The sequence below is a fragment of the Grus americana genome, chromosome 15 (genome assembly GCF_028858705.1).
Source record: "Grus americana isolate bGruAme1 chromosome 15, bGruAme1.mat, whole genome shotgun sequence".
Classification (NCBI taxonomy): Eukaryota; Metazoa; Chordata; class Aves; order Gruiformes; family Gruidae; genus Grus; species Grus americana.
Window position 1 is genome coordinate 107,759 of NC_072866.1, and position 24,816 is coordinate 132,574.

Here is a 24,816-nt window from a genome sequence, read left to right on the forward strand (position 1 = left end):
ACAGAACTGGTTCTGTCTCCCACCTAAAATACACCACATGGGTGCCTGTGTTCTCCTGTGCACCCAGGTGCTCCCTGCTCCTAGGGTGTTGCATGTATGCAAAGCACTGCTGAGAGGACAGCCAAAGCAACAGGCTCCATGTACACCCTTACACATCCTGGACAGAGAAGGCAAGCTTTTACATCTGTGCAATACATCCTTATCCATGACAGACCATGAGTTCTGCACAGAACTCTTCCTCTGTGCAGAAAGATTTGTATTGAGGCTTTGCAGTGGGCCTTCCCTCTTGGCCCAGCTCTTCTATTACTTTACCATTGCCTTCTTGGCTTGCTGAAATACCAGTAGCCCCCTCCTATCTAAGCCATAGATTGAGGATGCCTAACCCCAGGAATGAGACCCACATTCTGAAAATGGGAGATGCTAGAAGGAACAGCAGCTCTGCTAGGGCAAACAGATTGAGACCTGGCATTTGGCTCTGCCAAGTGAGTTGCCTTCAGAAGCAGAAGGCCACGCATCAATCTCTGCACCACCTCCTTCCTCCTGCTCAGGATCAGGGAGATGGGACCAGACAGGCGTGAAACTACACTGTGACTCTGTGGAGCAAAAACCTGACTACCAAATCAGTTTGCTGCCATTTCAGATAACACAAGCACTGTCAAGCCTGGGGTGCGTGTTAGAAAAATCTTTGTCTCAGCCCCCAGGCTTTCTATGAGGCACAGACCCCATCCTGGGCGTCATGGGTGACTGTGCCCGGGCAATGTGGCTGCCAGCACTCGGCTCCGCAGCAGGTAGGCAGAGCCCCTGGGTGCCTCGCCTCACTGGCACCAGACCAGCACACACTGCTGGGAAGTATCATCCCACTTGCACTTCTATGGCACCAGAGCTGTTCTGGCCCCACGCTGCCTTCCTGAGGAGTGTGCCATCCATCTCCAGTTGCCTGGGACGCACATCCAGAAAAATCAAGCCAAAAAACATTTTCAACACCATTAACTATGGTTATGACAGTTACGACCAGCTAAACATCTAGCCCTTGTAAACTGGTATCAAAGTTTCAGCTAAACTCGCAAGATCTCAAGACTGCTCAACTTGGCTCTAAATCCACATCTTTGCCTCACATGACTCATCCAGCCCTATCCTTGCTCCATTAGGATGGCTCATTCTAGCAAACTACTTTTGCTATGCGATTTTTGTTGTTGTTGTGAAAAAAATGAAAAGCAACTCTTGGTATTAGATGTTCCTGTCTGTGAGCAGCATTCCCTCAGGACTACTGTACTGCTCAGTAATATGCACAAGGTTCTTATAAGGAATAGATTTTTGTAGCCTCAGTGAAGGGCACTTTGGTCTGAATTTCAAAATTAGTTTTGTACCTTTTAATGCAAAACAACATGGAGCAGCAGTAAAGGCAGAAAACATTGTCAAGAAAGGGGAAAACAAATTGCAGCAGGTCCTGTGGGTGCTGCTTTCTGACCCTGCAAGAGAAGAGACACGGGGGCACAGGGGCCAACCAGCCAGAGCAGAGCCTCCAGCCTGGTCCCTCCAGCCTGGCCAGCCATGTTATGATGCTGATAATCCCAAACCGCACTAGGAAAAGCCCCTCCTTGGATGCTGCTTTAGGTGCCCAGATGCCTGGAAAGGGCTACACCCAACCAGGCCAGGAGTGGGGAAGGGACTTCCACTCCACAACAGGTGGGTCCTGGAGGACCTGTCCCTCTCGCCCTGACCCGCCCCATGAAATCTTTGCCAGTGCTGGCAGAGGACAGTGGGAAAGAGACTGGTTTGCTAATGGGCCAGGGATAAGGTGAGCTCTGCAGTTGGTCCTCCCTTCTTTGGCTGGCTCCTGGGGACCCACTCTAGCAGGCATGCACCCACCGACCTGGGTAGAGGGGTTATCCACCACTGCAGCATCCTCGGAAAGACTCTTCTTTAAGGCCATGTGCCTGGTCAATAATCACAAGGACCTGAAAGATCATTTTTAGGTCATCAAGGATTTGCTACCCCTTCCCATACACACAGGGACATCCTTACATAGGGAGTGTGAGTGCAGTTACAATCCCTCTGTATAGAAGCGAATTCAGCAAGAAAAAGGGAAAGTAAACAGGATGCAATCACATCAAGGGAAACTGAGTCAGGCCAGCGCTAAGACATCCTATGCAGGAGGGCTACACTGTTTTGCAGCCTGCATGATGAAGCGCCGGCATGATCACACCATGCACCTCTGAACTACATAGAATATCTCAGAAGCTGGAAGGGACTTATAAGGATCATTGAGTACAACTCCCTGCTCCTTGCAGGACTACCAGTTTAAAAAAGGATCATAATTCAGAAAAAAATAGGCTCATTCTACAATATGGTAGTTAAATGATTTGACTCAAGCTGGCATTACCGTTCATTTTTAACTGTTGTTATTAACCACTTGTAGAAAATAAATTTTCAGTATTCCCTTTCAGTCAGGTGTGACAATGAAAGTAGTGTGCCTTATGGTTCAATCACTTTCCACTTTCTGATTCCCTTTCTCTAACACAATACTTTTTGCTTCTCTGCATGGATGTTGTGGATCTGTCATGCCTCAGCCCTTCCAACCCCACAGTCTGGGCAGAGGAAAGCAAGGCAGGGGTGTCCCGAGGCCAGGTGGAGCAGAGGGTCCTGGAGCCACACCAACAGCAAGCCCAGGCACCACCAGGGGAGGAAGCCGAGTGCTGGGCTGGAGAGGTTGTCATCCAGAGCAGCTCCTCCAGAGCCCACAGGGACGGTCCCTGTGTGCTTGGGGAAGGGCAGTGCAATGGTCAGCAATGGGGGACCCCACATGATGCCTGTGACCAGCTTTCCAGGGCCACAACCCCACAGCCCCCCAGCATGGCTGCAAACCTTCCTGTTCCTCCCCACGCCACGCTGTGATGCACTGCAGGAGAGCATGGCCACGGTGTGGCAGAGCTGGGTGTCCCCATCCTCCCTCCCTGGGCCCTCAGCTCACCGTGTCACTCCTGACCATGCCTGTGGCTGGGAGACACAGACACCTTGACCCCAGGGAAAGGGCCATCTTCTAGAGTGTTGCCTTGGGGCCGAGACAGGCCTGGCATCAGGCTCCCCTCTCCTCAGGGCTGAGCCAGGAGGCAAGCTGGGCCTGGCCTCCAGGCCCTCCAGCCTTTTAGCCCCTGGGGGAGGGCAGAAGGGCTGGGGATCCACCTCCCTTCAGCACCCAGGAGAAGGGAACAGCCCGGGGCTGGCCCACCCCTTGCTCTGAGGCATCAGGTCAGGTAAGCACAAGCCAAGGCCCCACTCTCCTGCCCTCTCCTCCCTGCAGGCAGGGCCCCACTGCCCTGGTAGCCATGGGGATGGAGTCAGTACCTCCTTGCTGCCTTCTCCCCCCATTCCTCCTGCAGCAGGGGCAGCTCGTGCTTCCAAAGAGCTGGAAGCCCTTCCCGTTGCCATGCAGGCTGGGTCCCACTTCCTCCTGCCCACCAGGCCTGTGGAGGAGAGCAGGGTGCCACGCTGACTCAACAGCCCGCATCTGCAGTTGCATTAAATGAGGACAGCTTTTTCCTGACAGAAGTCTTGCCAAGTTCCTGCTCTAGCCTGGGCACAGTTTTCCCCACCCTACAAGCCCAGCCCCAAGTCAAGGCTCGCCATCAGGGTTGTTGAGAAATTCTTTTACCAAACAATGATCAGCTTTGAATTTAACAAGGCCTGTGAGTAATTAATGTGTACGGAGAAGATATCCTGACCTTGAGAATAGAAACATCCCTCCAGGATTGCCCAAACAGCGTTGATAAGGAAGAACAGCTTGGCCGGACAACAGAGTTGGGAAACATCCAAGGAGAAGAAATTGTCCTCAAGACCATAAAAGGGAAAAAGGAGTGGGGGGCTAACTCCCCAAATGACCACTGGCGACCACCCGAGACCCCCGCGCATGCGTAGTGTAGTTTTGCAACACCAGCATTATGTAAATGTAGTAGGTAGGCGGAGAGGCAGAGGCTTCTTGAAAAATGTATGAATATCCATGTCTTTAAGGTACATAAAAGATGAACTTTTGTTTTAGGGTATGCATGTGTGTTGGGTTTGTGCGGCAAGGTTTTGGTAGCAGGGGGGCTACTGGGGTGGCTTCTGCTAGAAGCTTCCCCTGTGTCTGACAGAGCCAATGCCAGCCAGCTCCAAGACAGACTCGCTGCTGGCCAAGGCCAAGCCAATCAATGCCTCTGTGATAACATATTTAAGAAGAAAAAAAACCAGAGCTTTTGCAGCCAGAGGGAGGAATGAGAAGATGTAAGAAACTCTGCAGAAACCAAGGTCAGTGCAGAAGGAGGGGCAGGAGGTGCTCCAGGTGCTGGAGCAGAGATCCCCCTGCAGCCTGTGGTGAAGACCATGGTGAAGCAGGCTGTCCCCCTGCAGCCCATGGAGGAAGGATGAGGGGGTGTAGAGATTCCACCTGCAGCCCGCGGACGACCCCACGCCGGAGCAGGTGGAGGCACCTGAAAGAGGCTGTGGCCCGTGGGAAGCCCACGCTGGAGCAAGCTCCTGGCAGGACCTGTGGACCCATGGAGAGAGGAGCCCACGCCAGAGCAGGTTTGCTGGCAGGACTTGTGACCCCGTGGGGGATCCACGCTGGAGCAGTTTGCTCCTGAAGGTCTGCACCCCACGGATGAGACCACGCTGGAGCAGTTCATGAAGGACTGTAGCCTGTGGGAGAGACTCCACGTTGGAGAAATTCGTGAAGGACTGTCTCCCGTGAGAGGGACTCCATGCTGGAGCAGGGGAACGATGAGAGGAGTCCTCCCCCTGAGGATGAAGGAGCAGCAGAAACACCGTGTGATGAACTGACCATAACCCCCATTCCCCATCCCCCTCTGCCGCTGAGGGGGGGCAGAGGTTGAAGCCGGGAGTGAAGTTGAGCCCGGGAAGATGGGAGGGGTGGGGGGAGGTGTTTTAAGGTTTGATTTTATTTCTCATTCCTCTACTCTGTTTTGCTTAGTAATAAATTAGATGAATTCCCTCTCTAAGTTCAGTCTGTTTTGCTCGTGACGATAACTAGTGAGTGACCTCTCCCTGTCCTTATCTCGACCCATAAGCTTTTTGTTATACTTTTCCTCCCCTGTTTAGTGAAGGAGGGGAGTGATAGAGCGGCTCTGGTGGGCACCTGGCCCCCAGCCAGGGTCAACCCACCACAGCACGATAGGCAGAGCTATCCCCTGTGCATCCAGCGCCATAATAAAGAATGCCTGCTTTCTAATACTAAAAATGGAGTATTGGAGAGTTTATTATCCCATATTTGGTGACAGGGTTGTAAGGATCACCCTGTCCCCAGGCAACACACTGCGTCCTCCAGTGAGGGACCAGTAGTGCATGGCTGCATTTGTCTTCCCATTCCCCCTGCTAGCAGGGGCTGTCTTGCTGCCCAGCAGGTCCATGGGTCCACTACCTGGATAAGCTCTGGGCAGAACTGAAGAGCCAAAGCCCAGACCTGGAAAATGAGACCCGTGATGTCCTGAGCTGGCTGGCAAGAAAAAGGTTCTTTGAGACTGAGTATGACATCCCAGCCTTTGCCATCTTCTTCATCTTTGTGGGTGGGTGCATACCTCAGCTTGAGGCATGTGCCAGACAGCTTCTCTTGGTAAGCAGCTGCCTTAATCCCAGCAACTCATGCAGTCCCCAAGCAGCACAGCCCTGGAGGAAGAACGCAGAGAGTGGCCACTCCATTTACATTCAGCCGGCAAGGGCAGCAACAGCAGCAAAGATACAGGCGCCCCAAGGAAACATTCCACGTGTAACCTCCCCTGGTTGCAAGACCACTTTCATAGCAATGCCACCACCCTGCCTAACACTAGCACAGTTCGACCAGCCTGGTCTCAGATGGCGTTTGTGGGATTTCCATGCCCTGTGTGACATACAGCACTTCACACAAAGTGCTGCGATGCTAATGGGGAAAAGGAGAGCAGACAGCCAAGAGGTTACTCGCTGAAACGTGGGGTGCTACCAGGCACACATAGAGGCTGATGTAACTGCTCGCTCTTCTCCAGGGACTGTGCTTCTGCTGCTACTCCTGGTGCTTATCCGCTGCTGCGACTCCCCCTAACAACACAAGGTGATAAAACCCAGCCCGCGCACCCAAGAATGACCTGGGACACACAGGAGCTCCCAAGGCTGAGGCCCGCTCTGCAGTATCTGTTGCTTGTTGAAATGGGGGGGCAGGGGAGGAAAGCAGGCAGAGCACTGGACAGACCCTGCTCTCCCCTGCAGGGACGCACTCATGTCTCAGGTGTCCAGCCCCCACGTGGCGGGGAGACACATTCACACAGGGAAGGCGATGGGAAAGAGAGAACAGGCTGGATGTGGTTGGGCAGGCACAGATGTGCTCAGGACTGTTGCACTGTTCTGGGGGAGGGAAGTGATACCTGGGCTTGAGCACAGACAAAGCATGGAGACTATTTCAATTTGTGTGTTCATGCACATCCAAACTCCTTCTCCTCCTCTTTACAATGACACATCCCTTTTCCAAAACGATTAGATTCCCAGAAGGAAAGTGGGCATAAACAACCTATGGCTACGGAGCCCTAAGCCCACCTCCACCTCATGGCTGGACAGAACGACTCTGCCCATTTCTTCCCTCTGCTGCACCTTAGAAATCAGACTCTTATCTTCACTTTGAGTGCCAGGAGCTGCCCAGCCACTTCCATCCTCCTCTACAACGTCAGCAACTGCCCTTTCTTTTCTCTGCACATGGATGAATGCAAACCCCTTGCACAGTACCTGCAATGCCAACCATGGCCAATACACCGACTTGAGTCGGTCCACCCCACAATCCCTGTACGATGCAGTACCTTAATGCAGACTTTTCAGCTACAAGCCACAGATCATCCTCAGCTACTGCAGCCAAAGTGGAGAACAGGTGCTCCCCCATGCAGAGCCGGCAGCCATGGGAACCGCCAGGGAGCGAGGGCAAGGAGAAAGCAGGAGAAACTATTCTTTCCCTCCAGCTAGAGGCTGGAATCATTTTCCAAGCTCACACCTGCTGATCACCAAAACATGCTGTGGAACAACCTCACAATAAGATCCCTTCTGGGGAGGCCCAGCTGAATGGAAGGCCCAGCTATGCTTCTTTTCAGGGTTTTGGGCTCCAGCCCTTCCATTACAGGTGTAATTTCCAGCAGGACTGAAAGCGAAGCATAGAACTGTCCCTGGCTGTGAACATCCATTAAAAGAGGCAGCACAAGGCTCAGAAGATGCTTCAAAGCACAGCCACAGCTTCTGGGAAGCTTTTTAGTTCCTGTAGAGATGTTTGGAGCATGTCATCAGTAAGCCTTTATGTGCTGCATCAACTTGTAGAAATAGTTTGCCTCACTCCTCCCATGGGACATAAAAGCACATGAAGATGAAACTGCTCTGTGCAAGGGAGCAGTGGCTCCCTCCTCCCTATGGCCTTCGCAGAGGATGCTTGGGGCACCAAAGAGAAAGCTCTGGGCCAGCCTCTCCTGTAGAATCTCACCTACCTTGCTGTTACCTTGTTCTTCTATAACGGTAACCTAGGCAGTGTTCTGTAGCACCTACCACTGCCACCTAGCAGTCTTCATGACAGCCAGTGTGCATCAGAGCTGGAATCAGGACAGGTATTCCATTTTGCACACTCCTGCCCTCCAGAACTGAAGACGACTATTTTCATTCAGAAGAAAACAACTCTCACTGCATTGCATGTTATATCCCTATCAGCAGGAAGCCGAGTTGGAGGGGATACGGCAACATTGATTGGACTGCATGCACTAGCGTGAATTAAAAAAGGAGCCTACTCCACACACAGGGAGTGTTAAAGAAGAGCACAGACAGCTCCAGAGAGGTTATTAACTATAAAAATACTCTAATCCGAGAAGCTGTTATTGGTGAGCAGTTCCACACATGTGCAATCACTTTCTAAGCAGAGAATGGTCTGGAACAGAGCAAGGGTTGGTAAATGCATACCCAGGGTCGGTAAATGCATACCCAGGGTCATGACCACAGCTAGTCATAAGACTAATTGACTAGAATCAGTAATGAGTTTGCTATTGCATCAGCCCATCCAGGCCTCTCTACCTTCCACCTTTACTTACTTACTAACAAACACATTCATCAGTCACAGCCCGATACTCATTTGAAGGCTCTCTTACTGCCTGCAGCCTTCATATTAGCATGCATTAGACCAAGCACAGCACCAAGTGTCAAGTCCTCAGAGGAGGCTGCAGCAGTAACAAGGCTGGCACTAACACACTCGGAATCCCAGGGATCTCACAAATGGACAGAAAGGGAGGTTGCAGACAACATAGGCCACGCATGCCCATAGCAGAGGTCTATACAGGAAAAAAAAAAATCAAAGCAAAATATCTACTTCTAGTCTCCATCCTTATGGCTATTAAAAAGCCATCTGGGCATGGTCCTGGGAGACCAGCTTTGGGTGGCCCTGCAAAAGCAGGGGAATTGGACCAGATAGAACCCAGAGGTCCTCTTTCAACCTCAACTGTTCTGTGATCTCTTCCTTATGAGCACATCATTCTGGATAGCACTCAGAAAACACCAGGATCCTGGTGTTTCCCAACCATGCTGTCAAGATAGGCTCCAATGGCCCTGGTTTTGTAGGGACACCAGTGAGCCTGCAGTCCTGTGGCGGGCTGAACCTGGCTGGAGGCCAGGTGCCCACCAGAGCTGCTCTGTCACTCCCCTCATTCACTAGACAGGGGAGAAAAGGTGTAACAAAAAGCTTATGGGTCGAGATAAGGACAGGGAGAGATCACTCACAAATTATCACGAGCAAAACAGACTGAACTTAGAGGAAAATTCATCTAATTTATTATCAAGCAAAACAGAGTAGAGCAATGAGAAATAAAATCAACTACTCTTAAAACACCTCCCCCCACCCCTCCCATCTTCCCGGGCTCAACTTCACTCCCGGCTTCAACCTCCTCCCCCCTCAGCGGCAGAGGGGGATGGGGAATGGGGGTTACGGTCAGTTCATCACACGGTGTTTCTGCTGCTCCTTCATCCTCAGGGGGAGGACTCCTCACATTCTACCACTGCTCCAGCGTGGGGTCCCTCCCATGGGAGACAGTCCTCCACCAACTTTTCCAATGTGAGTCCTTCCCACAGGCTGCAGTCCTTCATGAACTGCTCCAACGTGGGTCTCTTCCACAGGGTGCAGACCTTCAGGAGCAAACTGCTCCAGCGTGGGTCCCCCACGGGGTCACAAGTCCTGCCAGCAAACCTGCTCTGGCATGGGCTCCTCTCTCCACGGATCCACAGGTCCTGCCAGGAGCTTGCTCCAGCGTGGGGTCCTCCATGGGCTGCAGGTGGAATCTCTACACCCCCTCATCCTTCCTCCATGGACTGCAGGGGGACAGCCTGCCTCACCACGGGCTGCAGGGGAATCTCTGCTCTGGTACCTAGAGCACCTCCTCCCCCTCCTTCTGCACTGACCTTGGTGTCTGCAGTTTCTCACATCTCACTCCTCTCTCTGGCTGCAAAAGCTCTCCGAGGTTGTTGTTTTTTCTTCTTAAATATGTTATCACAGAGGCACTACCACTGTTGCTGATGGGCTCAGCCTTGGCCAGTGGCAGGTCCGTCTTGGAGCTGGCTGCCATTGGCTCTATCGGACATGGGGGAAGCTTTTAGCAGCTTCTCACAGAAGCCACCCTCCCTGCTACCAAAACCTTGCCACACAAACCCAGTACAAGTCTTCACCTCAGCACACATGTAGGCTCCTCGGTAAGGTACTCCAGTGAGGAAAGCCACCAGAAACACAGGCTGGACAGGGCTAGCTGGAACCAAGCAAGTGTACTTGCTCATCACTTGACAGCCAGCTCCATGAACCAACCCAGTCTCACTACCTACAGCCCCTTTAAACATGAGCATCAAGGGAAAAGCACTTCAGGTAGTACTCGGGTGTCAGACAGCTGAGGCTACATAAACTAGGCCCAGCCTTCAAAGAGCTGCCCGGCTCTGCCTGCAGAGACCACTACTGTCCTCCAAGTAAGGCAAACAGTTATCCAGCACGCAGAACTCAGAACAACCACTCACTTATAAGACAGCACATAATCTTTGATACTCTTTCATTCTCAGCACTGACAGCCCACAGGAGCATGGCAGGTCTGAGGATCTTTATTTCACAGTAATTAATGTCTGGAGGGATGAGTTACATACTGTAGCATCTATAGGTAGGCAGCAAGTTGTAGGAACAATGTGGTACTCACTTTGGGTTTAATAACAGGATGTGAGACTGCACAGCTCTGCTCAAGGTACCGAGGCAACTCCAAAGGCTGGCAGTGAAAACAAGATACTAAACCTGGAAAAAATCAATTGGCCCAACTAGGGCTTTGGAAAAAAAAATATTATCACATTAATGCCAGGGAAAAAAAAGAGTTCAAACAGCAGCAGGTAAGAATATCCCCAAAGGGGAATCAATTAACATGGGCATGGACAGAACAGATAGGAGAGGGAGAAGCTCAGGGCAGGTCATAACCACAACCGGACCAGATCACAACAACATACATGGAGCAACATGCCCTACGCTTTTTGTGATGTGTTACATTAGTCTGTCTTCATCCCTTCCCAGCCACCTCCCAGGCCAGCAGTTAGTTACAGCACTGTTTGCAAATACAGTTAGTGAGAATCCACAGCTCCCCATTCCTTGTAATGGACTAATGTAATTCATTAGAGGCTCGGAAAGTGTAAGCCACACAACGCACATGAGAACAAAGACAGGTGGAAGCTCTTGCCAACCACACAGCATTTCTTGGTGCAGTGCTTATGCAGCAGTCCCAGACAAGGCTACTAAGGTTGTGTCTCTGGATACACTGACCCTACCCGATGGAGGGCCACACAGTAGTGAACCACAGCACTCCTCAGGCTGACCTGGACTCAGCTGGCATGTAGAAAACAAACGGAGACACTGGAAGTGCTGTAAGGGCTTGGATACTCCACAGAAAATTAATATGGCCTGTAGTTCCAGTAACTGGAGAAAACGGAGATCTGGAAAACAAGAAGAAAAGCAGGTAAGTTCCTGTATCCCTTGGGCCATAGAAGAAAGCGCATATAACGCACGTATGAAGATCGAGTTTTACAGCGTTACACACTCCAGCACTGCACTGGAGAAGGGCAGATTTGCTGCTGTTGTCACTGAAGAGGCTTGAAGCACAAAGTTACTTGCTCAAAGTGGCAGCCAGGTCAGCTGCAGAGCTGGAACTGAACGTTGGTCTACTGGAATCTAGATTGCTGAGGTCTCCATGCCTCCTCTCCAGCAATCTGGCATTTTCTCACACCCAGCTCATGAGTGAGAACATGAAAGTTTCTAACTGTTCCTCTCCATCTAGTCACTAGGTTCAGCAAACACGTCTGCCACGCTACTACGTTTATCCCATATGGCTGTCTGCCAGGCAGTGTCAGCCAGCTCCCTGGCTCCAGAGCATTGACTCATCACTCGTTTTCAGTTTATATGTAAGTTGTACAGAAAAATATCACATCAGATTTTTAGGACATCTGAGGTCCTCTCAAAATCCAGAGTTAAAAACAAAGCCCCTTCTCTAAGGTCATTACCTTGTCCTTCAGTTGCTGGCAAAGCTGCAGTGAAACTGTGAAGAAGACAAGGGCATCATTTAACCATGGGACAACACATTCCACCTTATGAACATGGCTGACTTCATACCGCTGGTTGCCAATCTCACTGGAGTGGGGGAAAAACAGGAGCACAGCTTCACACACAACAGCATAGAACATAAAACTCAACTGTCCTCCATTCTCATAGAAGAGATCATTATGATTTCTACTAAATTTAAAGCAGCACATGGCAAAGTTACAAAATGCAAACACTCAGTCTATCTCTGACCAGGTTTAGAGCTAAGCTAAATCTCACACGGTTAAGGTAGAGACTTTGCCACGTCCCAGAGAGGCACAGAGGCAGGAAATGCAGATGGCAATGCCAATAACCTAACGTTCATTTTGGTTGACAACTCTGATCTCCAGACAAACTCATGGCACCGTATGGGTGGGCTGTATCCTGAAAAGCCCCATCTTTGGCCTTCGTGACTGAGTCATTAAAGAAATACTGCTATGGGCACCTGTGCATTCACAGGCACAGCCACAGCAAGTGGCAGCTTCCCCACTCAACAGATGCTATAATCAAAACTGCGTACAGCCATTTGGTTCTCATCCTCAGCATACTCCTACACCTGTTACACAGCCCTTGCAGTGACTGTACTTACAACATGGCTCCAGGGTTGTGTAAAATGGACCCTCCAGCAGGTTTGAAGTTCTAGAAGAGAAGGAAAAGGTCATTAGAATTTTGACGCAGTAAACAGACTACTTGGAGGACATTTAAGGTTTGCACTTTCAGTAGCCTGACAAAAAATGACTATACTGTATCTGCCTGAATACTCCATTCATATGGAATCCATGTCATTTGATCCCTTCCTGCTCCTTCAGGAAAACAATTCTACACAGTGGCTGAGTCCAACTTAGCTCCAAATTTTAGCACCACAAAAATAAGATGAGAAGATCCAGAAGAAAAACAAAAGATAGATTTTTAGGAAAAATATCCATATGGGAGGACTGCCTTTCATAAAGCTTAAGAGTTTAATTCTGGTTTTACAGGACATCAAGCTGACCCAAATACAACAAGTGAAGCAGAAAAGCATCCATGAAAACTTCATTCAGAAAATCCAAGATGCTACTTCAATGTAAACTGGATTAATACAATTATGCCCTTCCAAAATTACACAAAATTATCAAACTATATTGTAAGACAAAGCATTACTTGGCAAAGAATAGTTACTGGCTTTCTCCAGAGCACTGCTATTTCCTTCTGGGCTAAGCGGTCATGCCCCAAACTGTCTGCAGCAGATCTAAACACAGACACTTAGCACCAGTTACAGTCACTTCTGCATTATCTTATGCATATAACATCGCACCACGTAGCAGTGCCATCTCCTCCTCACAGAGGGACATAGGGAGAGGTAAATAAACGAGGCTCAAGAGACAGTAAGCATCACCTTGGTTGTGCTGGGCTGCAGCACATGGAGTTGGTAGAGAGTCAGGCACAGCTTATTCAGGTTGATATAGAAATTCACAAGGATATCTGGAGGCAGAGCAGGTGTGAACATTTTCTGGTGAGAAAATAAGTAGTTTCTTTGTCAGTGAAAGGACGATTATTTCTAATGCTGGGAAATTACTACCTTTTTCTAAGCCATACTAGTTACCCCACAGTGAGAGGGACATTAGGAAAGAAAGACTGAGCAGCTTGCAGGCAATGGTTGCTCCTCTTGCTGCACTTGATCAAACGGTGTGTGCATGATGGTGACAAAAGAAGATGGAGCAGTGTTCACAAGGGGAAATCATCCCTGGACAAGCTTCCTGGGCGGAGAACAGAACTTACTCTCTGACAACCAAGTCCTCATGCTTTCCCAGAGGAAAATCCAGAGCAGCCAAAAATGCTCAGGGTTTACAGCTACTTCAGCTCTCTCTTTCTGTCTCAGGAGACACTTCAGAAATCCCCTTCCACCAGGATGCAGCACAATATCCTAACTGTTGCATGCTGCCAGACTGTATGGAGAGATCGACCACCACGTACTTACTGTGAGACCACTGGAGGCAATTTCTGGTAGAGTCAGAGTCGCTGGAGTTGTAAGCCGATTTCGGGCTCTTGAGAGCTGTAACATCACAGCATCCATAAGCTACAAGATAATGTACAGTACGCTGCTGAGTGGCGATCCCTGGACAGCTCTGGATAGCATGCTGCAGAATCCTACAGCCTTTTGCACGTGTTATAACAACCACCACAACCACCTCCCAACCCTTCCAGGAATTCAGGGATGCAGTTTAACTGTTACCACCGTCACAGACACTTGTGAGAGAGGCCAGGAGTGTTTAATACCAGGAACTGAAAAGAGAACAGCTATTCATTAGAAGAATAAGAGAACATGAGATCAATTACTTGATGCCACAGAAGCATCAACAAACTCATCATCAGCTCTTCTGAAGAGCAGGCAGTAAGGAAAAACAACAAACTGTGTTCTAGTTCTCCCCATTCCCACATCATGGGTACAACAACTGCTGAATGGGCCCACTCGTTCATAACCATCTATGAGCTAGGGTACCAGAGAAAAGAACCAGCTCATCGTGAGTCAAATCCTGCCAGAAACCACAGTTCAAAGGCTCTATTTTTACAGAAAAAAAAAGTGGAAAGCAACATATGTTGGTTACAGAGCTCATGACAGCTAAGATGAAGGCATTTTATATTATGACTAATTTCTCCCCCCTACTTCCACCCAAAAGTAAATTTATTACCCAGCTTCTTCTTATTAGCAGCCCATGCCCATGTGGAGACTAAAAAGGTTTAGCTTTCTCATGTTTGATATTGTGATGGAGTCTAATGAGTGAGTTGAAACTCTGGTAGCTTCAGAGAGCATTTCCAAGCAGAGGGCTGGGCTTTACTGCCATGCAGCAGCTGGTCTGTATCAGACCACATCAACCACTACTAGCAAGTGAGAAGTCACTTTCAAATCATCAGTAAATCATGAGTATTAACTGTAATCTTTTGTTTGCTGATGACTGCCTCGTTTCTTTTCCCCCCAAAAGCACTGACTGACAGGGAAGAGCATGAGCTGTATAACCACATCATCCAAAAAACACCAAGGCAGATGCTCCCAGAATATCGCTGCTGTGCGACAGGGCACTGACTGCTCGCACTACCACTCACCACGATGTACAACCCTGTTACTGATGATAAATTGCTATGGATTCCTATCAAATATGAAGTCACTTGAACACTCCTTGACACAAGTACACAGGTGTACAACTGGGGAATCCATTTCCAGTAAGAGACTCAAGATAGTAACATGCATTAACTGTATTTAAAACAACAAATGGAGGGAAGAAAAATGCACGTTCGTACTCAAGTAGACAGGACTTTCTCCTCACCTTGAGAACCTCCGAGCCTGTTTTGAACTGGTAGTTTACATCTCTGTTCATAAGCAGGTAAATAGCTTGATTAACATGGTTTCTAGCATCCTGGATCTGCAAAGGTACAAATGCAGCCCTGTTAAAGAAACTCTATAATACACACTAGGAAGTAGAGGTTTTCCTGATTATCTTGTTGGCCCTAAGAAAATGGTGGCTTCTCAAATGTTAAGGACATTTCTCTGTGAGTACTGGACACTTGTTAACACAAATAAACCACTGCTGCCCAGATGCATCACTGGCTTCTTCACTCAAGGACTGGAGACGCAAAACAGTCTGATAGCTACAACCTGGATTGTCAATAGAAATGTTGCTGCTGCCCTGAAGGAACAGTGACATCAGGCACTCTCATCCTGATCATGACTGTTCAGGTAAGAATTCTCACTGTTGATGATATATTTCAGTCAGGTTTAGCAACACGAATAATGATGTCTTCCTTAGGAACTATTAGAGCTAAAACCAATGACATAAATTACAGCAATAGCAGCAATGAGCAGTAAACCTTGATTTCTAATATAGTGTCTCTGGCAGTATTTCCAGAGTCCTTCTAAACTGTAATTGTTGGGATTGAGAGCTATCTCCAGCATAAAGAAGCTGCCATTGCACTGCTTGTGTGGAACTTGACCAGGCTCAGGACACGACTAGCTCAAGTCCCTTTCAAGCAAGACTGCTTACAGCCAGGAGACAATTATCAAAGCAAGGTTGATAAGTGTATCCCAGTGGGGATACACTCCCATGGGAGGAAGGACAAACCAGAGGAAGAAGAAAATGGCCCTAGGAGAAAGTGACTTGTGTTCAATTCCAGGCAGCAGCGGAAAAATTGAAAAAAAAAGAAAATCAAAGGGGTAAATCTGAGGGTGCAATAAACGGAAAAGGTAAGCAGGGAAGCCTGTATGAAAGGTGGCTGCTGGGAGATGGATAACATAGCTTGGGATATTTGTAGTCTGATACATCTACACTGCTCCCCAGCAACCCCAGATCCCAGCTCAGCCTTGTAGAGGCCTTCCTGACATAGACGTGGGCACTGGTTCCTTCTCACCTGGAGCTCAGGGATCACAGAATAGCACTGCTCTTAGAAAGCACAAGGCACCGGAGGCTACACAGAGAAGAAAGAGATGATGAAGTCCACTGCCAGACTACAGGAGAGACTCTGCAGGTACTTGGGCTATGGCATCTCCAGACATCACCACTTCCAGCCTTTACATCTCCCAGATGCTTTTGAGCAAGCTAAGTGGTTCCTGGCAGCAATACCAATCCTGCTATTATAAGGACTTGCTTCATTCCTATTCCCCCTTGATTTTGCTCTGTTTTCTAATACAGTTCCTCAAAATTTGTGTGCTTGCACTTGTGTTCCTCAGAAATGTGCCTATTTCTTACCAATGACTTGACTTTGCACAGAGAAACAAAACTTCAAATGGCACCACTCACCACGGGAAGAAACTCATAATGCTTTGAGATACTAATTTTTAATTCAGACAGCACAAAGATCTCCACATAATCACTGTAAATGCTCCTGCACAGAGTCCTTTAGACACATTCCACATCTGAACAACATTAGAACACAAAACTCTACCAGGTAAATAAAGGAAGGTGTTTTCCATAAAAGCTCGTAGAAGCCTATCAACCAGGCAGCAATACAAAACACCCACAAAATAGGATGCACTACTGAGTGTTATCACAAAAACTTCATTGCCTTGTTGTTAGGCATAAGTAAACTCTGTCAAGTTTAGCACTAACATCTGAAGTACACAATTTTCTACAGTTCTACAAAGTTACCAGGTAGAGCTTTTACTCTGCTGCCAAAATGGCTGTTGGAAACTGCACTCAAGACCAAACGCACTGATCACCTAGAAAAATCTGAGCCATGGTGTAGCAAAGCACATGGAATATATATATATATATATATCTCTCTCCAAATGATTCAGCTATGACAAAGTAACTGTGGGAAACAATGTCTTCAAGATCAGGCACTAGATGGGTCCTGATATCAGGTATCTCCCAGCAAAACAGTGGGAAAGAGGTTCAATGTTCTGGATAGCCACGTCCTTTTAACTCCTTAACCGAGGGAACTCAGCTATGCTACAAGAGCACAACGCAGTGAAATTTGTTCTCAGCATAAAGAAATGCTTCCATAAGAGAATGAGAGCAAGCTACTCAAAGCCTCTGAATTTGCTCTTTGCCCTGCTAGCCTGGGTTTTACAAGCAAACACAAGGTGAGTACGGCACAAGCGCCCGAGGCACTCCTGCTAAAGGATTACGACTGCTATGCAGACAGCCTTCAGCTTGCTGGTGTTTCAGGAACAAGCAGAAACTACCTCTCTCTCCTACCACCATAACTGAATTTAATTGCATCTGATTCCTCCCTTAGCTTTTACCACTGGAGCTACTGTGGGATAGGCATAACCTTTTCTCTCAGAAAGTGAGAAGGTACAACTGCTGCTTGGAGGGTGTGGATGCTGGAGGAATAGGCATTTAAAGTTAATAGTACCTGCTGCAATTTCCACTGCTTGTCTTCCCGAAATGCAAAGTGCAGGAGCTGATTATTTCTGGGCATTTTCAGATTAACGTCCTTGAAGAAAGAAACAAACACGTGAGAACAAGCAATCCCCATATGCAGAACATGAAGACTGCCTGTCACACTCCATTCTGTCTCCCAGACCATCTTGGCAAGCTGCTTTCAGCAGTCCTGGCATGGCCAGAACCTCAGTCCTCCTACAGGAAGACGTTAATACAAAGGATAAGTTGAAAGGCATCTAGTGAATCGGGATCCAGACAGGACACGACTTCATCTCAGAAGGCCCCCAAGGAAATTTGATATTACACAACAAGGGCGGTAAAGGCAAGGAATCCCCATGAAAGTCAACTCCACTCACGACAGAGTGGGTGGGGGGGCGTTAGATGCTAGATCTTGACAAATTTCAAAAGTTGCTGAAACGTTAAGGTTTTAATGCCTATTAAGGAAGACAGACAAAGAATACTTATTGATCACTGGTAAAGCATAATAAGGATGACCTCTCCTTTGAGGTCATCAAAGTGTAATAAGGATGACTCCCACCCCTTGATAGTTGTTCAAAGCAAGAAGCACGGCAAGTACTCACAGCTTGACACAGGGCATCTCCCTGCAGCGTCAACACACCTTTCACTTGGTCTGTGCTGGAATGAGAAGAAGGATCTGGGCAACACAAGTCACAGGAGGCAAGAGGCACCTACCGAAACTGCTAATCCGACACTGCCTCTCCCTGTCCCATGTAGCCAGCCAAGTTCCCTTCCTTCCAGGGGTCAGCTAGGGGATGCAGATGAACTCTACACACGCTTTCAAGTCTCCAGCTCTTGGCCTGCAGCCAGCTGCTGTCATATTCTTTATGAGCCACCTCACCCTAACTGCCCTGCCTAAAACACTACATTCATTTCTGATCCCATGCTTATTTCATGTATTGCCTATCAACAAATAGCTCTAGCAGGCACAAACACAAAATATTAGATGAATTACTGACACTGGAGTGCCACCTAGTTCATATGGGAGTTGAAAGCTACAACCTCCCCATCCCTCCCCCCTCCCCCCCAAAAAACCCTAAATAAATAAAAAACACACCCCAAAACCTTTAAAAGGTCTTGCAAGATGGCTCACATCTACAACGAACGGGGGGAAAGACTGAAGCACCTGGGCCTTCAAGAATGCAGTTTAGCCATACCTTACATTTTAATACACTAGACAGAGACTCTTTAGATCAACACTTTTTAAGATCCACCTTGCAACAACAATGAATGAAAATGAGAATCAATTTTAATACTTTAAGATCTGAAGAATGCAACCTTCAAACCCAATACAGAATCATAGATCATTCAATAAAATACCCACCGCGCTGTTTCTAATGACTAAGGTGTCCTACTTTGCACCAACCTTGCCACCTCTGCCAGAGTGCAACTATTCAGACCAAGGCCTATGCAAAAAATGGACAGCTATTTCAGAAAAACTGCACTTCCATAGCATCTTCTGCACAGATCTCGGTTTCTATTGTGCAAAGCAGATTTATTATTGCTATTTTAGGGAGATCAGGACAAAGGTTAAGATTTGTCCATGGTCAGAGTCAGAAATTCAGCCAAGGGCAGAATTCAGGTCTTGTAACTTTAACTCCCTGCACCCAGAATCAGAAAAATGCCCTTGGCAAAACTGCTGACAGCAGCACACAGATTCAACACCCCAGCATGTGGTCGGGAATCAATGACCATATTATAGGTGTCAGTAGAAAAAAGCACAAGTCTGGCTAAGGCAGCCCCTGGAACGCGGCTACAGACTGTTAACGTTAACCTGCCATGAGAGTTTGTTCGTTTGTTTTCCTGAAGGTGAAATCCCACATTAAAGAAAACCCCTTTACTCTGGGGGTGCTGCAGAGACCTTTGCTGCAGACGCTCAGGGATCAGCGCCCTTCGCTACTGGGGGAAACCCCTGGCACAAACACCCCCGCTCCCCCACTGGAGCGGTCTGGCAGAGCAGCAGCCACTGACCGCCACGACCACTTACCCCGATGTGCTCAGCACAAAGTTCTCCTGCTTGACGGCTCCTCCTGAGCCACTGGTGGGCAGGGCAAACCGGTGAGAGGCCTCCTGCCCAAGAGAGGACAGAGTGAGTGCTGGAGCATCCACCTGGGCCCAGCACACCACAAGCCAGGAACAAAGACTACGCAAGAGCAGAAACGCAGACGCTGGCAAGTGGCACAACACAGAGCAATCACACAGAGCGGTCACCTTTGCAAGCCTCCCGCGACCCACCTAGCAGAGCACACAGATGTTCCCTTGTCCTCTTGCAGGACAGGCACAGTCCAGGAGAAGGCTCAGTGTGTACGGCTCATGGCAAAAGGAATTGGAAATCCCTCGCTCCAGCTCCATGCCCCAGAGCCAGGCAAAGTGGCCAGTGCCCAGAGGAGCTGCCAAGCTGTCTGCAGTAGGAGCAGCACTCTGCACAACCTGGCCCTACATGCCCTTGGGCGCCGTGGCGCTGCACCCTTCTCAGTGTGCTTGTTGCCCCAGGCTGCACAGTGCAAGCGCCACCGGTCCCTTATCCATGTGGGATGTCTGGAGCGAAAGCCAGCCCTCCTGACTGGTTATACTGGCTGGTGACTGTCCTTTAATCACACTTCACCCTTAAAACTATTACAAATTCTTCTTCAAAATAGATACTATATATACAGAAACTGCAGGTTATTGTCACCTGCTACTGAGTCACATCCTGGGTCAGCACTACAGCACTCCTACCTCCTCTGGCACACCCCTCACCTCCACATTTTGGCCTCTGCTCTGGCACGAACCACTAACCCATGCCAACCCCAGGGGCTGGGCCTGTTGAAAACTAACCTAGCAGGAGAGCGATGAACTCTCGTGCACACAATCCCCTTTGGCCAGTTCAGGACTGGTTCAGCTGAACAGTTCACACCTCTGAAAGGGGCAGGTACCGGCAGAGAAGTGGGTATATAGAGTGAAGGATGGTTTTGAATGAGGAGAGTGCATGCTACTAATTACCGCACAAGTAGTGGCTTGTCAGCTAAAAGCTGTTGTGCTCATTTCTACCATCACATGACAGTTACACACAAATCCAGATTCTCTGTTCCAAAAAATATTCACATCTCAGCCAAATGCGTAGCAGACAGGTCTGGCTGCCTCTATGTGCCTTTTCAAAGCAGCTCTCTCAGGAAAGAGACAAGAACAGAGCAATCTAGGGGAAATCAGCTTTATTGTTGAGTCCTCAAGACCAGAGGGCAAGCAACCACTTGGGACAGCACTGGACATGTGTGATGAACCTTTCTGTGCACCCTCTACTGAGTATTTTTTCCTCCAGGGGAAATCTACCACCATTCCTTACATGGGAGAGCAAACAAACCCACAACACAAAAAACAGATGGAACAAATTAACTTTACCTTCAAAATATCCTGCAGCTGTTTCAAAACAGCATGGACCTCTTCTTGTAAAAGCCATTTAAATTCTTCTTCCTACATTGTGGAAAGATAGCAGTGGAATCATTAGAAGTCAAACACTGGAAATAAATCCCTCAGACACACATGAAAAATATTTAAGTTCTAAGTATACTGTTATGCCCATGCTGTTCAAATCACAGGCTAGTAGGAGAAGAAAAAGATTTCTTCCTGATTTATTGAAAGGCCTTATTCTCCACTTCTCCACCCCAGCCAAATGAATCGTCCTCATTCTTGTTTTGACTTTAACAAAGCAGCATTCATACAAATCACTGTACCAATAATCACAGAATTAGGAAAGAACAGGCAGCGCAGGATGTGAACCTCAGAGCAAAGTACGTATCTTTGGAGAAGGACTAGTGACAAGGGCAGGGAGTGACAGGCCAAGGGGGAATGGCCTGAAGCTGGAGGAGGGGAGATGGAGATGAGATCTGAGGCAGAAATTCTTCCCTGTGAGGGTGCTGAGGCCCTGGCCCAGGTTGCCCAGAGAAGCTGTGGCTGCCCCTGGCTCCCTGGCAGTGTTCAAGGCCAGGTTGGATGGGGCTTTGGGCAACCTGGGCTAGTGGAGGGTGTCCCTGCCCATGGCAGGGGGTGGGAACTGGATGGGCTGTGAGGTCCCTTCCACCCCAAACCAGTCTGGGATTCTATGATCTTGCTGCTTCAAAATCTGGGGCATCTTTTTAAGCTGCTGGGGTGGGCTGACCTTGGCTAGCTGGCTGCCAGATGTCCATCCAGCCTCTCCCACTCCCCTTCCTCAACAGGACAGGGAGAGGAAATAAGATGAAAAGCTCATGGGTAGAGATAAAGACAGGGAGATCCCTTACCAATTACTTTCAGGAGCAAAACAGATTCAACTTACAGACAAATGTGTTGCCAGTTAGACAGTGAGAAACAAAGACAAAAACTAAAATGGTCCTCCTCCTCCCCAGTAGCATTTTACCAAGCAACAGCAGCTTTAAAATAAAGCAAGCTAAACTGAAAAGTGGATGGGAGGAGAGAAAGGCGGAGGACTCCCAAACATTTGGTCAAATTCAGTAACAAACAAGTTCAGATCTGATGACACACCACCTCAGGCCTTAATCAATCGTCTGCTACAGAGAAGCCTGTATAAAGCAGATCCTCAAACCACAGCTAAGCATTCCTGCTAAAACACAAGACCCCGTGCAGAAGATCATCAGAGAAGTGGAGAAATTTTCCACATGGAAAGCAGTGGAAGGGAATAAATTGAGCAGGTTGCCAACAGAAAAATTGGAAAGGTATGGTCAACTCAGAAATTTTAAGCCTGCTGTTTCTCTGCTACACAGTTCCTGTTCACCATGAGAAACACAAAATAACTACATCTCCTTACACAAGAGTTATCTGAACAAAGAGTAGGACAAGGACAGCTTTGTTTCTACAAACATTCACCCAAAGCAGGTACACACAACAAACCTAGGCTGGATTCTCTGTTATCCTGCAAACCAGTGTGGGTGCAGGACCACTGACTTTCACCATTTAATCCTGTTTTGGGTTTCTGGGCATCATATTGGATTCCTTGCTCTCTGCAACACTCGCTCTCCTCCAGGTTCCCAAAGGAACAGAAACCACATCGGTCAAGCAGATGCCTTTAGTGCCTCCACCCCACTGTCACCACGCAGATGGTTCTACTTCGAATCATCACTGGTGTCCTTCACTCCCCTAATGACAGCAAAAGCTCTTCCCCCCAGTATTCATTTTATTCATTTCAGACTAAGTCACGTTCATTCACCATGTCTGTGCACTACACATCTGTATTTTTGAGGAACGCCAGTTATATCATTCCAAATCACATTAACCTTAGAAAAATCTGGTTTCCACATGCAGGTTTCCACCTAGCCTGGATGCGTCTCTCAAACTGCCTCCCTAGATAGGAAGCTTTCACTACTTCTTGCAGCTCATGTCTCCAGAGATGTCTGCAACGTCAGCTGGTCTACATCTTTCCCACACTTAAGTCAACAAGGCTGCTTTGACACGGCTGCCTGCCCTCTGCTAGGTCTGGTCTTCCACCAAGCAGTGCGTTGGACTGACTGTGAAAATAATCAAGGTCAGGCAACACGTTCCACTGTTTACTGTAAACAGGACTGCCTCCAGCACTGACCTCCCTCTGGACTCCCCCGAGGCCAAGGCAAGGAGCAACGGCAGTCGCAGCCCACCCTGGTACTGCCCAGGGGAAGAACACCAGAGCAAGGACCATTAAAGCAGCTAAAGGGGAAGTCTGGAGGAGACCACGGCCTGCTGAGCGGCCGCGGGCCTAAGGGCAGCACGGCAACAGAGCCCAGGGCCGGCCCGAAAGCCTGTCCCGGCCGCACGGCCAGGCACCGCCCTCCGGGCCCGCCGCGGCCGCCCGAGCAGCTGCCCCGCAGCCTGTGCGGCGGCGACCGGGCGGCCCTCACAGAGCGCTTCAGCCCAGGCGCGGGAGGCCGGGGGCAGGGAACCGTCTCGCTGCCGCCCGGGGCCAACTGGGGAGCGCGGCTCCCCTGCCGGGGCCCGGCCAGCCGGAACGGGCCTGCGGGGGGCCCGGCAGCGGCCGCCCGCCGGTTGCCACGGCAACGACAAGCCCTCCACCCGACTCGCCCCTCGCGACTCACCAGCACCGCCCGCTCCGCCACGCTCGCCATCGCCGCCGCCATCCCGCCAGCGGCCCCGCCCCTTCGCGGCGCCGTCGGCTGCCCCAATTGGCTACAGACACCACCCTCGGCCCGCCCACGCCCGCACGGCCTCCGCACGGCAACGCGGCCGACACGGCGTCTGATTGGGCAGCGCTGCCCTCCCGTCGCAATCGAGGCTTAGCGGGGGCGGTGCCAGAGGCGTGACGTCCTGCGGGCGGGGCTGATGGCGGGGGACGGCGCGGGAAGAAGGACACCGTGGCGTCATCCTTCAACTACCCCACACCTCACCGCCGCTGCCAATAGCTCTAACTCGTTATTGCAATATGATTTTCTTTCCTCTGCATTACTCCCAGCCATAGCTGAGTGTATACTGGTTAACAAAAAACTGAGCTCCTCAAGAATGGGTAGAGACATGGAAGTCTCATCAGTTTCTTCTCAAAATTTTGAAATTGAAATAAATTTATACTGGCAGTGAAGTCTTTGCATTGAACTTGGCGGTTTCCTTCTCACATTGGATGTACTGTGGGTGAGAGCTGGGCACACATCATCATCATCATCACCACCACCACATCAGCAAGGAAGGTTCTGGAAGGGAAGGCGCAGAGCATGTAAAGCTTCCGATACTGCCACTTTCTGCTGCGAGCACAACTCTGCCTCAGTGGCCTTGCTCCATCACTTTCTGCATTGCTTGTAGCCACAGTGCTAAACCTGAGCTCTTCCTCATGCTAGCACTTTAGTTAAAGCACAAAATTAATCAGTACTAGCCTGGTATGTCTTGGTATGTGAACATTATTGCTATTCAACAGCAAATGCTGCCTGCATCATCAAACCCCAATAGTCTGGAACTTGCAAACACTTCGGTTAAGGGATATTGTCTTGAAAACCTCACTCGCTACTGAGTTAGTGCTCATAAGAGTTAGCGCACAAAAAAACCCCAAACACTAGAAAGAAGGGTACTCCGGACGAGGCACTTGGGCCAACAGGCTTGTGTGACAACACAAGAAGTCACTAACACCAGAAAGGTCCTGGATCTCCATCGCTCAGCATTCTTTGCTTTAAAACCAAGCTTTCATCCTCCTCTCCCTCCAGATGCACGCAATCCTCTGCGTGCAGAGGCTGGAATTTACCCAAATTCATCCTTTGTAGTGCCTCACTGACAAGATCAGACTTCTGCAATGACCAAAGTGCTCTCAGGTAAACTGCTGGTTTTCAGCAACTCTGATTTTTGAATGCTTTCAGGAATGCACGTATTTCTTCAATG

The 24,816-nt window shown here is 49.1% G+C and overlaps 1 protein-coding gene across 3 annotated transcripts; it reads right to left on the reverse strand.

Annotated features, from left to right (window-relative positions):
- Positions 1 to 8,868: 8,868 nt before the first annotated feature.
- ROGDI (rogdi atypical leucine zipper) lies at positions 8,869 to 24,737 on the reverse strand. 3 transcript variants are annotated; one of them, XM_054842474.1, is made up of 12 exons: positions 23,045 to 23,202; positions 20,875 to 20,946; positions 19,484 to 19,566; positions 18,060 to 18,114; positions 17,450 to 17,530; positions 14,923 to 15,018; positions 13,578 to 13,676; positions 12,996 to 13,109; positions 12,210 to 12,259; positions 11,545 to 11,579; positions 10,864 to 10,980; positions 8,869 to 10,323 (listed from the first exon to the last, which is right to left on the reverse strand). In XM_054842474.1, the coding sequence occupies exons 1-12, from the start codon at positions 23,138 to 23,140 to the stop codon at positions 10,289 to 10,291; spliced, it is 933 nt and encodes a 310-aa protein (XP_054698449.1). In that variant the 5' UTR covers positions 23,141 to 23,202; the 3' UTR covers positions 8,869 to 10,288. The 3 variants fall into 3 exon arrangements, with proteins under 3 accessions (XP_054698449.1, XP_054698448.1, XP_054698450.1); XM_054842473.1 differs by lacking the exon at positions 23,045 to 23,202 and adding an exon at positions 23,535 to 24,737 and having other exon boundaries at positions 8,869 to 10,980; XM_054842475.1 differs by lacking the exon at positions 23,045 to 23,202 and adding an exon at positions 23,535 to 24,737 and having other exon boundaries at positions 8,869 to 10,980; positions 11,545 to 11,671.
- Positions 24,738 to 24,816: the final 79 nt, after the last annotated feature.